The sequence below is a fragment of the Taudactylus pleione genome, unplaced genomic scaffold (genome assembly GCF_031769625.1).
Source record: "Taudactylus pleione unplaced genomic scaffold, aTauple2 ptg000266l, whole genome shotgun sequence".
NCBI lineage: Eukaryota > Metazoa > Chordata > Amphibia > Anura > Myobatrachidae > Taudactylus > Taudactylus pleione.
In genome coordinates this window covers 1,732,501-1,750,922 of record NW_028284668.1, presented here as the reverse complement: position 1 = coordinate 1,750,922, position 18,422 = coordinate 1,732,501, and the positions used below count along the sequence as shown (strand labels likewise).

The 18,422-nt window shown below is 36.5% G+C and overlaps 1 protein-coding gene across 10 annotated transcripts in view; it reads right to left on the bottom strand.

Annotated features, from left to right (window-relative positions):
• Nucleotides 1-1,067: 1,067 nt before the first annotated feature.
• RBFOX2 (RNA binding fox-1 homolog 2) overlaps nt 1,068-18,422 on the bottom strand; it is a 234,797-nt gene continuing 217,442 nt past the window's right edge. For all 10 annotated transcript variants that reach the window (XM_088481208.1, XM_088481211.1, XM_088481214.1 and 7 more), the window contains one exon: nt 1,068-12,236. In XM_088481208.1, coding sequence (XP_088337334.1) covers nt 12,192-12,236 — 45 coding nt within the window. In that variant the 3' untranslated portion in view covers nt 1,068-12,191. The remainder of the gene's footprint in view (nt 12,237-18,422) is intronic.

Below are 18,422 nucleotides of genomic sequence, written 5' to 3'. Positions count from 1 at the left end.
GTGCTTGCGCATGCACTTAATGTGTGGTGGCTCATGACCTCCGGCATCAGTCTTCTCTTTGGCGCTGACATACTTGCCTACCCTCCCGATTCGGCCAGGAGCCTCCTGAAAATGGGATGCCCCTCCCGACGGCCGCCGACCCCTTCCGTGGTTACAAGGCAATTCTCTGCAGTGGAGGGGAGGGGGGGTTGATGCGATTCACACCAAATAAAGTGTCATTTTAACTCGCCCCCTGCTTCACAATGACATAATCTCGGCATTGGCTAGCAGGAGTGAGGCCAAAATGATGCAATCGTGTGGCCACAGCCATAAATGCCAGCCCTGCCCACCTGCCCCTTCTGGAAGGGGCAGCCAGAAAGTCAGCAACCCTGGGCACTGAGCATCTTGAGAGAGCAGGGAGATGTCATAAAGGAAAGCAGCACTGTTTTTGTTTTTTCCACATTCAAAAAGAAACTTTATTCACAAACAATAAGACAGACAGCAAACATTTCCGGAAAGAATCAGTAGAGACAGAAGAAAGGAGTTACTGGCAGCCAGGGGACACGATGCTGGAGATCACAGGACACGGTAAATTGAAAAAAAAAAAAGCTTGATAACATCTGAGGCACTTAGCGCTGCCATAGGAGCATATGGCAGTGCGATAAGAACCCTCAGAATTAGCACTAGCAGCACGACAGAACAGAAAATCCATTAGTACATATCAAGAAGTGGTATGTGCTTGGATTTTCTATGCCTCTGAGCTCTTTACACCCATAACACCTGTTCGTAACCAGACCCTAACAGTTTAAGACCACTATAGAGTTTATCATGGATGCAGAAGCCAAAAATAGTTAAGGCCCTAAAGGTGGGAGGGTGTGTGTGTGTGTATAAATAATTTATTTATATATAAATATATATATATATATATATATATATATATATACACACACACACACACGTATATACACACACACATAGTGAAAGCTTTCTAGTATGATTTTTTATATTACCGTTTTTTTTCTTTTGGTTTTCGTATTCTTTTAACTTAAACAGCCACCAAACAGACTCAAAAAAATAAAAATCACTCGTTTATTTAAAAACAGTGCTTTATTATCATTGGCGAGAAAGGGGGGAGAGGCTATCCACGCCATACCACACACTCTCCCCTTGCTTAAAGTTTATAAAAGCCAGCACATATGATCAATAATTTATACATAATGGATAGCAATACAAAAAGATCACCTCCCATCCCCACCCCAAAGGAAAATGACATTAAAATTAAAATTCTATTAACATTTTCTGAGTTATTACAACCCAACCAGGTAGGTATATAATAAATGAATACTGTGTGGCCTAAATGTTACCTATATATGATACTTATAAGTAGGGTTTTGTATAGAGTACCCTTTACAAGAAATGAGAATAAAAGGTTTCCTATTTCATGCCCATTTTGAAGGACAAAATGAATGTGTTTTAGGAGTGCAAGATGTATTTATATTACTAAAAAGCTGTAACTGGCAGGCCGAGTTTCAGTTTAAGTTTGCTTCCACTTGATAAACAGTCCACTCACAGGTCAGGCAGATATGGATGGGAATGCCCCCTGCTAGATCAAAATGCAAACATTTTGAATGACCAGTCCACTGCTATTGCAAGTTACAGTTCTATGACCGACAGTGAAGAGAGAATGCTTTAAAAACAAAACAAAACCTTCCAGGCAGATTGCTAGGGTACCTAAGGAAGGAAGTAAAGTGCAAGTGTTCCTACTAAAAGTTAACTCACACTCAAAAAATAAATCCACTGCAATCAAGTATGCCATTCATGTGTACCAAAAAGTAACACTACATCTTAAGAAACCACATTACCTGAAGTCATTGCATCATGTTCCTTTACCAAGCACAGTATGATGCAAAACCAGCATACTGTTAATATGTTCATAGCTGTCCAACACAACGCTATGGAACAGCTTCCACAAAAGGCTACCAAAGTCCTATGAAGAGACTGGAAACTCTAGCTCAGAGATCCACCGTGCACATATTAATCTCTGCTTTAGGTAATGGGAACACCCCTGAAGGAGGGTCATATCTAATTGATGGGTCTAACAAGAGTTATCCTTTTACAATTATAAAATAAAGATAGACCAACGTAATTTCCTTTGCTGTACGGATTACAGCATCTTGCTCTGCAATTACTATTTTTTTTGAACGTTTAAATGTCCAAGTTTTAAAATATATTCCACAAAGGAATAAGTGAAAGCAAACAAAATATATAGTCCAGTCATTTAAAACAATTAAAATAAAAAAGCAGGTGTTTCCAATTACTTAGATGTGGTACAAATTATACAGATTGTTGATAAAACTGTGTGCGTGTATACTTCACATTTTATGCATGCTAATATCACTAAGCATAAATTTAATAATCCATAGCAATGTATAACATATGGTGATCAATATCATCGCTGACATTAAAAACTACATATCGTAAGAAAATTTTTTTTTTTTTTATAATATATGTATATATACACACACATTTTTTTTATTTTTTTTTTATTTAAGAGATGTGTAGGCTTGGTTCTGTTTCTCCCACCACAAATTGGGTCTTAGAAAGAGGCAAAACGTCATCTTTCATTGACAAACAGCTTTCATTGACTTTTGTCCATGAAAGATGATGTTTTGCCTCCATCAGAGACCCGATTTGTAGCAGGAGAACCCGAGCCTGCACAACACCATACACACACACACACATATATATATATATTATATATATATATATATATATATATATATATATATTACACACACACACACACACACACACACACACACCTTAACCACTACCTGAAGTGAACATGGCTCAAGGCTCGAAAAGCATGCTTCAGAGTTAACAAAAAATTAGCTTTTGCTTTGTTCTTGTTGGGTTGGACATGCCAGTACCCTACTTTAGGTATACTAATAACTGAAATAATTGTTAGTGTCTATGTATATTTAATTCTACACAGCATGACATTTTTTCTGATTGTATTTGGAGCTTTCTAAATCACAGGTTAAATCTCTTTATGGACACCAGTAATTGTGGTGTCCTATGCAAGTTATAAAATAGTTAAAGCATAAAAATGACAAAATGTTTATTTTAATGCAATTGCAAATATCTGTCATTTAATCGGATATATAAATTTAAAACTACCATAATAACTTCAATTAACAGAACATGGGACTGGCAAATCTTTGGCACTCAAGCTGTTGCTGATCTAAGTCTATGATGCTGAAACTACCCAACTTCTGTCTTAACATCAAAAGAAGAAAATACTGGTTGTAAGATACAATACCAACTAGATACAGATGTTGCCATAACCATGACTGAATTTAGTATTACCACATAGGAGTGGATTGAATGAGTCCATTGCATACATTTATAGAGATTGAGGAAGAGATATTATTCAAAAGGAGACAGCAGGAAAGACCAGTGGCAATCGTTTAAACAATGGTACCAAACTCAAATTTACATTCCAGAATTTCATGTTTTAAGGAAATACCCTTGTGGAGCAAACTGAAATTGAGTGGGAATTTAATTAATGTAATTTGGGTATATTTACTAAGCACAGGTTTTAAAAATTGTGTTTTTAAAGTGTAAATTTTTGTTTTTCATCGGTCATGTATTCTTTAAAAACAGACTTTTAAAAAGATTGTCCGTATATAAACAGCATTTAGTAAATATACTCTTAAATGTGTCAACATCTGTTTTTAGGTTTTGATGGTGGCCTCTAGACCATGTATTTATACATGCACACACACACATATATATATACATACATATATATATATATATACACACACACATACATACATATACACACACATACATAGATACACACACACACTATATACTGAAAATGGTTTCAAATATTATATGAAGCTTTAAGGCATACGTGGACACAACAGAGACAGGTTCGATACAAAGTGAAGTAAAAAATATGGTGATTGGTAACTAATATATATATATATATATATATATATATATATATATATATATATATTCTTCTGTACATATTTCTAAGTGGGCTTTACTGTGCTTTCATATCTGAGAAGTCTAACACTAAACTTCTGCTTTTGCAAAAGTATCTGGGCTAAAGCATGCATCTGGACGTTTTTCCTGATCTCATTTATATTCTTTGAAGAATGGACCAAATAGCAGATAAAGATATGCCATGCTTAGCAAATTGGACTTGCTTGAAGATTGTTTTTCTTGCTTATTTCTGATCCTGCTATAAAATATACAGCTGCAGTTTTTTTTCTATTATACATTGAGTGTATAGGAAAGTATTTAAATATACACTTTCAATGTGTTAACATGCATTAAAAAAAAAAGGTAAAGAATAATAAAAATAAACAGAAAAGTATAAAAAAAAAGTATATGGAGTAAAACTACAAATATAATAATGCAGGCAAAAGGCATGTTCTGCGACATAAAGGGTCTTGTGAATATACAAAATCTTTATCTGGTTAACTACAAATCAATAAAAATATATCTGAACTTAATTTACTGCTTTTGCCAAAAGAACTACACAATTGCCCCTTTAATTGACATATTTTCCACTAACACTACGCTAACACATTTGCCAATATACAATACATAATATATAAAGTACTCAAGACATTTACATACATCTTTCACTACCAGACAAAACTGCAAGGCACTGCAAATATTTCCCTCAAACAGATCGTTCACTTCTATGAATGCATCACAAAGCTGTATATTACCATAAAAATCTAATTTAGTTTTCTACAGGATGCATTGCAAGTGTAATATATGCAATCTCTCTCAGAATGGAAACCTACTTCTCTATCCTCTTTTCTATAATGGAGATATTTAGTTATACTAAAATCTGCAGCTGCCAGAATTTCATCAGGAAAAATTATAAATGGTTTAGGAGTTTGTTTATTCCTGTTTTTGTTATTATTTCATTTCAAATGAAGATCATGCTTAAATGATCAATGAGAAGATGTCTATAAACTGTAGGGGAGAAACATGAAGTGGAGATATATTATCCTAAAAATTTGGTAAATTAATCCCAATTTTGCCTCTAGCTTAGACCCACGTGGTTGGTATTTGTTTTCTATTAATTAGAACACATTTTTAATAGGATACACAGTTTATTTACAAATATTAAGGACAGATTTTGTTTTTCACTATTAAAGAATTCCCACCATAAAGAGTTAAAAAAAAGCTAAATATGAATGCAACAAATTAAAAGGATTAAGTAGATGTTTAATGTTGCAATATCAGTTGGAATAATTTTTCTAGTAATGTTCAGTAACAGCTCATGCAACAGAAATCTAAGATGCCATTATACAATTACCCAAAGTCTTTTTTGAAGACCTCATTATATTGTTATGGTTACATGGTACAAAATGAAAACTTTTAAAATGAGAATGAATTTCCTATTTTAAAATGTTAAATATGATGGACATGTTCTACTGGGAATAAGGAGTAGTTTACTCAATACATTGTTTACAGCAAAAAGATTTTATATTTTTTTTGTTACACTGCCTGATTTCCTTTGTATTAGAGTGCACATTTATTAAATATCCTATAAAAAGAAAAACACATGCAAACATCTAATAGTAGACAGTGCCTTATATACGTGTTACAGGATTTTCAAACAAATACACCACAAACAGCACTGAAAATGTGCCAGGCTATTAAAGCAGAATGGCTGAATATAGTAACACAATTGAGAAACACATAGCCAAGCTACTTAGCCTTATATGCATCATTGTATGGCCATTATTAGAGCTAAGCTATAAAGCAATTTGCAAAACTACAAGTTGAAGCACTATAGATATGATAGTACATGTACAAATTGTTTAAATACTCAATCTAAAAATAATTAAATCTATATGAAAGTTAGCTGTAGAAGCTTGCCGTTATGTATACATAAAATACTTTACAGTAAAAATAAACAAGTCTATTTTATAATTTGTTTTTTGAGGCTTAAGAAAAAATTGATGTGGAAATATTTAATATATTTGAGTTAATTTCCAAGACTTTAATCTCTGTTTTTAAACTATGAGTCTATTAATTATGTTAATTACTGGGGTCTGCTCAGACCCCGATACTTAACATACTAACTTGTGGTGAGCGCCGGCGCAATTTATCATTGTTTCGGTGCAGAGACAGCTGATCCAAAAATCAACTGTCTCTCAGAATGGCTTCACTGCAACTTAAGTGCTAGTGCGCCTGAGTGAAACAGAGTTCACGTAGGTGCACAAAGCCCAAAGTGTCCAGCAGAATGAGCAGGACAGGGGAGCAAGTTTTCGAAAGGATACCTCTGCGCAACCCAGTACTCCTAATGGGGAAGTAGCGAGATGAGTGCCGAGTGTGGGAGCAAACGCCATTTGAAGATGGTCAATGCTCCCGCAGTCAAGCTCCAAAAATATTTTTGGAGCTTGATGAATTTCTGTCCCCACACTAGTGTATGGGGAAAGCGGGCCACATCGGAAATGAAAGGTAAGCAGAAGCTATCTTTGATAGCTCCTGCATTACCTTTTTGATGAATGGCCCCAAAACTTAATTTCACCTGCTCTTGTAGAAATTAAGTGATAATGAATAGACCCCTTAGTGCTTGAAATGATAGGACATGTGTCTTATTCATGTGAACATTAAGCTGAATGTTAGTATGGTTTACTGCCACAACAGGGACTGGACTGTAATAAGTCATAATTTACTTGATTTAAAATGTTTGTTCTATAAACAGTAGTTTCCAGCACAAATCAGGTAACCTTTACTCCAAACAATAGCATGTGTAAAAACCATGTGAAGCCCAAACTCTCAAAATCGATACAACAACAAGTACATATAAAAAGGCAATTACAGAGCTTCAAAGAGATTGATAAAAAAGGTTGTAAATCATGAAACTAGTATGTATAGTTATCTAAAGATTTTATAACTTCATCAGGGAAATATGATTTTTAGCTTAAATTTGTAATATGGTTTGTACACCTTTGTTTAATGGTCATTGTTTCATACCTGCCCTCATCTGCAACAATCATTAACTTATTCAATTTTAGCAAGATAACTAAGGGAAACCATAATTTGTATCATTAAAATTTACTATGCATATTGATGTATAGAGATTTATATATTGATATTTAAACAGCAGATAAAAACCTACATTTAGCAACGGTTGACCTTAATCATGCTTGCAACATTAATAATTGAATAATTCTGGGTAACTATATTTGACCTCAATCTTAAACTTCCCAGGATTTAACTTAGACAAGTTTGCTGTGATATGGAGCAGTGCTCTAATGGCCACATATTGAAGCATGCATGACCCCAAAATAAGAGCAATACCAGAAAGGAATAAAAAGTAATTATTTTGGAAAATGGAGTCCAAAGTGGACCATCAGCCTTGTGTATGCAGTGGTCTATCAAATTGGACAATGCCTGAACTCAGTCAGTCAATCTGTGTTAAACTGGTTAGGGAATCTGCCTTTTGCTTACTATTAAAGTATCAGGATAAGTCTGTGTGTCAGATGAAGTGACATAGATCATGAAACTGGTCAAAGTTAATTACTGTTTAGAATTTAGAGTTGATAAAGTCTTGTATACAAGTAAGCACTCTTACTATGTGTTGTAAATATCAGTGTTTCTCCTTCAAATACAGTAACTAGTCACTTTTTAGTCTGAAAAAAAACAAAACAAAAAACGCCATACATGTATAATACAAATGTACTGATTATTTCATTTTGAGCAAAAAAATAAAAAATTACCAAACACAGGTGGAGGACTTAAATATACCATACATCAGATTGCAATTATAAAATTTAATTACAATACAACTTGGTAGTATGCCCAAGACTGCTATGTTTGTCAAATTTACAGTTTGCTGAAGGCTTAACAGGTGCCTACAAGTTTGTGGTTCACTAGCCAACCTGATTTTAATTTCTAGTAGTTTAAACTAATTTAGATTGTTTACAGTAGGGTCACACAGTATGTTAGGTTGATTTGGTCGAACATAAAATCGATCAATCTCTGTACAGAAGAACAAGAGTTATTGCCAAGCAAGATCTAGCTGCTGTGCTCTGTTCTTGTAGAAACACAGTGAACCTGTACACAAAGTAATTCCATACCAGTTAATCCTAGAAAACCAATTAACTTTAACATTATATACACGGTGTATGGGGTAGATTTACTAAGCCTTGGAGAGAGAAAGTACCAACCTATCAGCTCCTGTCATTTTTCAAACACAGCCTGTAAAATTACAGGAGCTTATTGGTTGATACTTCTCTCTCTCTCTCTCCAAGGCTTAGCACATGTCCCCCACAGATATAGATCTTAAAATTATAGTACACAATGGGCCGAATTGAATTAGCCTAGTTAAATTACCGTGCGGGGAAAAGGGCGATTTACTTAAACTCCCTTTCTTTGCATGGTAAATCTGTTACGAGCTTTAACCCATAGATTCCGAGATAAGTACAACAAAGGGTTAAGAAAGCTCTATTTAACGCTCATTTCTGTTCAAGCCTCAGGAGGTGGTGAACAGAAATCCAGTTAAGAGGCTGCCACAGTCTGTAATTGAGTAGCCCCTTGCACTGCATCGTGGGTAATTACCCATTCCAGGCTATCTAAATTCGGGCCAATGTGTTTTCAGGATAGAGTCCCTGTAAGCAATTATCTAAGTTTTGACTTTTTTTTTTTTTTCATGTAAAAAAAACAAAAAAAAACCTTACATGTGTGCACTAATTTTAAAAACCATCCCTGTGAAATCACCGAATATAAAATATCAGTTTACATGGCAGCAATATTTTTAATAAATTGATATTATTAAAGATGCCAGGGTGATATTTCAGAAGTGTGAAATAAAGGAATAAAAAAAAAAAAAGAATATCCATAGTCTCCAAAATATAAAACTTACTTAAATTTTTTTTTTTTTTAACAAAACCATCAATTGCAAATTATATTTTTCCTGTAAATAATTTAAGATACTTAGACAGAAATCTTCCACTACCAGAAGGCCCCTAAAAAGTAATGATCAGTAAAGCTTGAAAATAAATAAAACAGTTTAATTTAATGCAATATTGTACTACATGAAACAACTATACATTTCAAGGTACATGACAAAACACTTTAATGACAGATTCCCTTTAAAACATTAAGTGAACTTTCAAAAATATAGCAATAAAAACAAATGGCAGAATGATCTTTTGAGCAGACTGACCATTTTTGGTAAAGGCTAATTCCATAAATTAAACAAATGTTTTAATAATTATCACCTGGGGTCTAGTCTATTGAGCCACCTGATTCAGCAGGTCCCTCTAGTTCTGCTGCTGTCTGCAGTATACAAGAGGAAGAGCATTCCAGTAACATAGTAGACAGACACTACTGGATCAGCTCGATAGGGTGGACTGCTGCCACACAGATATTGTATGTTTAAATTATCCTACTCCACCCAAAAGTGAAGTTACTGTATTGAATGGAGCTATCCATTAAAAGACAAAAGTTATTGAAAAACAAGAACAAGCTATTTTGGGGAGGTGAATTGATATAGTAATATTCATGAAATTATTGGATGGAGAAGGTATTTATAGTATGATACACTAGATTATATTGGAACACTAACACTGACAAATGACCAGCTGCACTGTACATTAGGGTTCTTTCCGTCTGAAAGAAGGTCGCATTTTATGTATGCATCTATTTTAATAAAAGTGATTTAGTCAAAATAACTGGTCTAGGGACATTTGTGCTCAAGTGGGAATCGAGATGAGTAGATCAATAAAAAGAACGAAATTGCTCCAAGTAACATTTAATAATATACAAAGATTTGTAGCAGTTAAAACAGCCATGAAATAGCGCAGGGTTGCAGAGTAAGAATACTTCACACATTTGTAATGCCTGTGCTTTTGCATGATGTTAATTGCTGTAATAAAATAGAATTGTGTAAAATTATATGGCAGAATGCCTTGTTACCAATTCTGAGTGAACAAGTCATTAACAAACCTAAAGCTCATTATCCATTAGAATGTTTAGTAAGTTTTGCCCTTGCAACATTCAAACAGTTTTCATACTTTAGCAAATGTCCACCCAAAAGGCTGCACATATGTTTAGATTGAAAAGCACACGTACTGTACAATCTGATGCCTGTGACACCACCTGCTGGTATCCCCAGTACGTTGAATACAATACTTTTTAAAATCTCAATACAGTTAATAACTGCATGCAAATGTTACCTTTTCATAATCATAGCCAATTTACAGTGCAATGAAAAAAAACATTAACTAATACATTTCCATTATGTCATATTGAACTTAATATGCACAAGGTTCCTATATTTTAGAATCAAGAAACCTGGACACTTGTGTCAAACTTTGCTCAGTGCATAAGTGTTACCTTTCAGATGCCAAATGCAACAAAACATTAGACTAACCAAGTCCCACTAATATGATTAATCTAGTACTATTACAACTTGATTTCTGGGCAAATAAACATTGTGAAGATTTCCAGTGGCAACAACTGCCAATGTCCTGAGAAAATGCAGACACATGGGAGCCCTAATTAAGATTGGAATACAGTGTGCAATGGAAAATTCAGATACCACGTAACTGCACCCATGCCCCACATTCTTAGGACTATGAATATAATACAGTTTACAATGGTAAGACATTGGCTCCACTGCAATGTGATACCAATTACCACAAAAAGTAGCAAATTATAAATTTACACAACAATTTATAATATCACTTATAGGAAGACAATGACAATCCACTTTTGTGGAATATTTTACCTGACTGATCAATGAATAGCTGCAATATTGTCCAGAGGAACAACACAATGCCCCCTCCCAGAATAATTCCTCGTATTCCCTTTCACAGGGATGTATTTGCTATATTAATCCCTTAAATTTCAAGGATTTAGACCTATAGCACTATAAATTAATGGAGATTACAGCTCCTCAAAATACAAAACAATGTTGCCGTTACCCTCTGATTTTGAAGGCGTTAAGCAACTTACACAGTAAATAGCCCAATATCAACACTAAAAGATGATTTTGTGTGTGTGTGGGTGAATGTCTGGCTAAATATACAATGTCATATATGGTGCAGCTTATTACTGTGCTAGCTGCCATTCTGAGGTTGGGTCCTTTCTTGAGGACGGATATTGTGACCAGCACGAAAGGAGGACAATATGGAAACAGGTACATACGGCGATAAGACCATTCTATTACTCTAGTCACTGTTCCAAGTAAGCAAAATCTACATTTTTGAGTCTAAAACAGAACAATAAGGACACAAATAAAATATTCCTCAGGTGCAGTCATTTAAATCAGGTTCCAGTAATGGCTAACATGCTAATTTTTTTAATCCTGCATATATTATTTTGGCTTGAAGACAAAAAAAATAGATACTTCTAATATATATAGAATCCATATTCTAATTTGTAAAAACTGCATTCATGACCATCAACCTTTTTCCTTCCCCAGTAAAAAATCTTCCCCATGAGCAGAAGGGAGTTCTATTTGTTATTGAAGAAATGCAACAGCTGGGAAAAGGGCATGGAATCACAAAATAATGTAGGTAGTAAACATTCCAATTCAATATGGCTACATTTTGGACTCATGCTAATATTTTCCCTAATTTTAGTAAAATTTTTGAAATGCCTAGGAACAGAAGTTTAAAAACAAACAAACAAAAAAAACACATCCTTCATTACCAGAGGCTTTTAGTTTAAGGATATTGTAATTAAAAATACTAATCATTACACCACCTTCTCTTCAAATTTCATAATTTTCGGCTATCCTATTTTCTTTTTCCAACTTTAGAAATAATAGAAAAAAAGCTCACAGCACAGTTATGTAAATATTATATATACACGCACTTTTACCACAGTTTAAAAATAAAAAATAAACACAATCTTTGGAACAAAATTAACACACCCCTTAAAAAACAAACTAAATGCAGAAATAAAAATTGCAGAGTTGAAAGAAAGCTGAGGTATAAAAAAAATGTCCTTTTTGTTTGTTTTGTACATATTTCAGTTGTATCCATCCATCCATCTTGCACTGCCAGAAAATTCCTGGAGGAGTTTTTCTTTCTTTTTAAGTATTGCAAAAGCCGGGCCTCGCAAACTTTGATAGTGTAGGGAAAGGGAAACAGGCAAATGGGAGAAGGGCAGTTTTGTCCAAGTTTAATAGGGAACAATAGGTTTACGTCACTTCAGTACGGAGCAAATCGGCTGTAACCGCCTCTGTATAAACTCGCCTGAAAAGTAAACAAGAGCATTAATTTTACAGTTTCAGACAATAAAAACTTCTTAGAAAAGATATTGGAGTAGTTTCAGTTCATCTTGCATGCATATCAGTAGGAATGCCAGCCTAAATAAAAGAAAGCAACTCCCTTTAAAGTTTTACAGCAGTGGAGATGATAGTAATGAGTGTGACCAAGAACGTTCAATCCTATATACAGGCAAAACAAGATAGGTACACAGATCTAATACAGATTGCATGTATTTAAAAATGTTCAAACAGAGTAACATGCTATTTGTTCCTAAAAGAATGAATTTATCATCATAAGATGGCAACTCCAAAAAAGCAAATAGCATTTTCCCCAGTATAAACAAGAGTGTTATACATTGGCACATATATTGGAAAAGCATGTCTCATACATAGACATGCTTTTCCAATATACGCAGACACTGATCCATTAGTTCAGCTCTCACACACAGGTACAGATCAGCCAAACACCCTTTTATTCTTGAAGATTTTTTTTTTTTTTGTGTGTGTTCTCAAGACCTTTCAACAAAAAAATGTTTAATGAACATTTTTGTATATTTATATTCGTCAAGAGGGAAAAAAAAAAAAAAGTACTCTCTAGCATAAAAACACATAATAGTGTATGTGTGTGACATGTGCTAATATGTGGCGAAGTGTGTGACAAATAACATGAAGCTAAATGAAAAAAAACAAAACACATGAACAATTTAAAACAGCAACGCAAGCCTATACTCCTGTAGATGTTCTTTAATGATACAATAGGATCAATTGCTCTTACACCACAGGACTAAATCAGCAACATAATTTCGGTTATACACAGGGACGTGCAGTCAGGGTAGGCAGAGCCTCCCCCGTCATACTGCAGTGTTTTGACTATAAAAATGATTAGAATAATACAAAGATAACTTATAAATATCTTCTTTGTATTGTGCTGATCATTTTTTATAGGCAAAATCACCAAAATTGCAGCACTTTCTGGAAATACAGGGAGAGACAAGAGATGAGGCAGTAAGAGCTCAGCCTCACCTCTGATAGCTCAGACAATGCCTGGAGCCTGGGCCAGGAAGCAGCAAATAAAACACAGAAAAAGAGCTAATGGAGGCATGCCTCACTGTGAGGGGGCATGCCTTGAGCTCTGATAGACACCTTGGATGATCAGGTGACCAGTCCAGGAAGTACTCAGGCATCAGACCTCAGCAGCAGTACTGAGGGAAGGAAATTGGAATATGCAGACAGAGGAAACATACAAAGGAAAGGTGAGGAGGATCCGCAGCTAGGGGGAGGTGTATGTGTGTGGGATCTTCTGTGCTAGTGGAAGAAATGAGGGGGATCTGTGCTACAGGGAATCTGTGTGTGGGGTGAACTGTGTTAGGGGGGGGGAGATCTGTGCAAGTGGGGCAGGTTCATATACTGTATAGGTGTGTAAATCTGGTTCTGATACCAGCCAGTGCCTCCCCATCCATTTACCTGACTTTACATTGTAAGCATAGAGAGATTTAAGACATTTTTTTCACTCTAGTGTTCCTGATAATTTTGTGAAGTGTTGCGATTCCTTTTATTTGATATTAAAAGTCATGCTTTAATTTGCATATTGTTTAGAGTGTGCCCCTGCAAGAGAGTACTTTCCTTTTTTTCTGTCTTGACGAATACACACTTATTTGCTATTGGGTGCCTCTCACACAGTAGACATTTAAAGTCAGTCTACCCTAAGTGGATATATCAGATGGCTACGCCAGCTTTATCATCAAAAAATGTCCTGTCTCCTGTACAGTCCCCCATTTTCCCCCTTCCCTGCTCCAACCATATAGGATATTGTATATTTGGTAAACGGTTCTCCTAAAATCAGTTCTCCAATTGTGGAAAACACTTGAACCTATACCTTGCCAAGTTACATTGCTGAGGCACATTTCAGCACATCCATAAATGAACAAATAACTATCATCTCAGTTGGATCAGTCATTATGGGATGAACTAATTTATGAGCATTCATCCTCTGAACTTTAAGAACTATCAATGCATTTTATATACTCGCAATTAGAGCAAATTAAACGTTTGCTTTGCATCAATTAACATAGAATTTGACGGCAGATAAGAACCACTTGGGCCATCTAGTCTGCCCTTTTTAAGCAGAGAATACATCTTCAACCTAAATCACGTTAAATTAGCTTTAAGACTATGAGGGGTATTCAATATAAAACGTTAACTTCACTGTCGTAGTTAACGTTTCATATCAGAGTTTTTGCCTGCGATAAAGTATCGGGCGCGCTCCCGCTTATCCCCGTATTCAATATAAAATTAACGAAAACGGGAAACTCCGAAGTTGGATTTGCGTAAAGTTACGAATTTTTCCTTAAAAAAAAATTGTAAGACCCCCCCTAAAGTTGTAAAAACATGGAGGATCACTATGGGTACCCCCGTTTTAGCCTTTAATTGAAAGTCAGGGATTTTTTATAGCCGCAGCAGGTGTTTCTTTTCCCCGACATTGAAGTGCTGCAGAAGAGCACTTAGGTGATTTTTTTAATTTTTTAAGTGGTCTCATCAAATTTGGGGTATATGAAAATGGGTACTAGCATATTTTTATGTCCCTAAAGTAAGTTTTTAAAAATTCTGCATTTGTGCACCTGCCGCTATAATTCTATTCTTCAAAACACCTGCCGCATACTTGCAGAATAGCCCTGAACCTATTTCCCTATTCTTAAACAATTTTTTCCCATTTTTTTTTTCAGTCCAATTTTTAAATTCATTTTTTGGGGTGTCCCTATTTTTTTTCAAACTTTTTTTGACAGTGCTTTTTTACATGTCATTCCCAGGGGTGCAGGCTATTTTTTTTAAGCCTGCACCCCTAAACCCCAATTCTGCACTTTTTTGGACACCTATTCAATGGTGAAAAGTTATCCCCGTTTTTTATCAAAGACTTTTCAAAACTGCAATAAGTCTTTGAAATTGAATACGGTGTAAAAGTCAAACCTGCGATAATGACGTCAAAAGTGCGATATTAACGCAAAAACGATGTTATCGCTCCCATATTGAATACCCCTGATAGTATTCTATTTAAAAAAATTAAATTATTTATTCCGATATTCCATTTTGATTATAGGAAAAATGCCTTTTAAATAGAATATATATGCCTTTTAAATAGAATATATATTAAAAGTTGAATATACGTACATCCCATTTGGCATGAATGGGTTATAGAAGAGAGTTTTGCCAAAAGCATAGAAGAAATTATAAAAATAAATCTGATTCATTGTTTTGCATTATTGGGATATTACACATCAACTATTCTATTTGCTACTGATGATGCCACAAAGTAATTTTTTTTTTCAGTCCACAATAGGAACAAATTGAAAACTGGTTCACCAGAGGGATTCAGTATGATTGAATCCCGACAGCGGCATCCCGGCAGCAGTGAAAACCCAGATCGTCCCAAGGTAAGTATTTCCTACCCTATTCTACCCCCTAACCCTCCCTTAGGGGTGCCTAACCCTAATCACCCCTTAAACCCAAAGTCCCCCGGGGGGGTGCCTAACCCTCCCTTCCCCCTAGCCTAACCCCAAACTCCTGGCAGGGGGGTGCCTAACCCTAAGTCCCCCCCGGGAACCGTAAAAATAACCCTCCCCCCGCACGCAGCTGTCCGCGCCCAGCTTACCTTCGATCAGTAAGCCAGGTGTCGGGCTCCCAGCGTAGGTAAAATGACAGGTGTTGGGATTTCGACGCCCGTCATTTAACCCCTTGCCGGGATTAGACAAAATCGGGAGGTAGACGATAGGGCTTCCTGACTGCTTCCCCACCAGAGGTTTTAATTTTTTTACATTAATCTCAAATAAGTTACATTTGGATAAATTTTGTCTTTTTTCAACCTCAAATTTTAAGTGTATAGTCAATGTATAAATGTGCATTTTCCGTTGCTTTCCTTCACATTGATGGAACTACCCTTTTTACGCATTCAACTTTAATCATATATCCCTTGGCTGACACTTTCTAGATTTTATGAAGATCAAATCAATCTGATTTTTTTTTTTTTTTAATTTACACAAATTAAATAAAATCAATCCGTTATTACACAGACACACATATACATATATACACACACATATAAACACTTATATACACACGCACACACACCTAGCCTCCTTGCGTGTTAAACAGCACTTCCAGTCCCACCATGCCGTGACCTCAGTAGCGCCAAGAATCTTTTCATGTAACTTTTTTCCCTTCAAATGTGTATTATTCACACAGAAATGCGAATAGCACGCAAGCAACTTCTGCTGATTAAAAGGATATGTACCATGCCTATAGTCTGTGTGCAAACGTATCTGCATACAAAATTTGACATTAAATCAGCACAGCTCCTGACACTGTGGCATTTCGCATGCAGATATAACCGCAGTCGCACACAAAATAGAAGCATTTTGCATATCATTTAAAATCAGCATAAACTGCTTGTGCATCCTATTCCAATTGGTTTGCAAATAAGACGCATTTTAAGGGAAAACGTTGCACAAAAAGACGTTTGGCGCTACAGTCACACGGCACTCACACATTAGGTGTAACGCATGGAGGATAGATGTATATACACAGTAATCGCTGCTGCGATGAAGGTGTATTGTGACTGAACAAATGGCACCATTGCAAATAACAGACATGGAAACTGCGGAGCACCACGTGCCATTGATGTGAGAGGTGAATGTTTGCTACGAAGGTGCGTGAGGGCCAACCGACACGCTACAGTGGAGCAGCTCACCATCAAACTGAACCTGGGGGCCACCAGACTTGTCTAAAACAACAGTTTAGCAAATCCTGCTGCATATGGGGCTCCGAAGCAAACGGATGGTCACTGCACCTATGCCAACGAAGGTGCATCGGCGGAAAAGGCTTCAATTTTCACGCCTGGATCGGAATAGGACCTCCGCTGATTGGCGAAAGGTTGCCTTCTCTGAAGAGTCCTGTTTTTTGCTTCATCGAACGGCTGGACGCTGGCATGTCAGACGAGAGACATCGGAAAACAAACACTCTGGAACCATTGCTAGAAGAACACAAGCTGGTGGTGGCAGCGTTATGGTCTGAGGAATATTTAATATTTGGCATTCTCTGGGCCCACTCATCCATGTAGAAGGCAACCTCAACCGAATGGGTTAATTCCGAGTACTTCCCTGGTCCCCTACTTCACTGGACTTGAACCCAATTGAGCACCTCGATCATTGCGTTCGCTCTATGGAAACTCCACCAAGCACCCTCCAGCAGCTGTGGGATGCACTGCAGACAACATGGCTCCAGATACCTGTGCCAACCTACCAGCACCTTATTGAGTCACTCCCAGCCCATCTAGCTGCCATCCATGCTGCACACAGTTACTCTGGCTATTAGCTGGGTGTGCATAATAATGGGAAGCGACTGTGTGTATTATATATATATATATATATATATATATATATATATATATATACACACACACATACATACATATACACACACGCACACAATGTAGACAAAAGTGATTGGGCACCCCTGTGCATGTGAAGTGCATACCATTGCACGAGTCCCAAATGGCTACTAATGTTGCGGTTTCTACAAGAACAATTCGTAAGGGAGGCCCATGCACTTGCAGTCCTACAGAAACAACAAATGTTTTTATCAGGATGACAATAAAGCCACCCATCAGGTTTCCAGGGCGACACTGCACTGTTATATAGAAAATTTGGTAAACCGGATGACCTGGCCAGCTGAGAGACCAAATCTCAACCCCCATTAAGAGCCTCTGGTTTCCAGCTGCTAGCGGCGATTATGGTAGGTGGGGGGGGGGGGGGGAGAGATGTTGCCGGCAGTGACTAGAGGGGGAGGACCCGCTGCTGAGTCAATGGGAAGCTTCTAAGTGCTGCCAGGGAGTAAATCCCCTGGTTGCACCATTCAGTCTAGAGCAGGGTTGTCTTCCCGGGAAATACTTTGGTCAATTGCAGGGTCGGCTACCTGGGAACATGCTCCCGGGTAGGTACCTTTCAGACATACGCAAGATCCGGGAATTTTGTCCGAGGCAGGCCAAAATCCCAGTATGTCTGAAAGGGGTATTACTTCATAATAGCTTTGCTTCTAGTGCTTCCATGGGAATTTGTGAAGGTCACTTCTAGGTTCACCTGAGAATACACCTAGGTGCTTCCCCAGTAATAGCAGATGAATA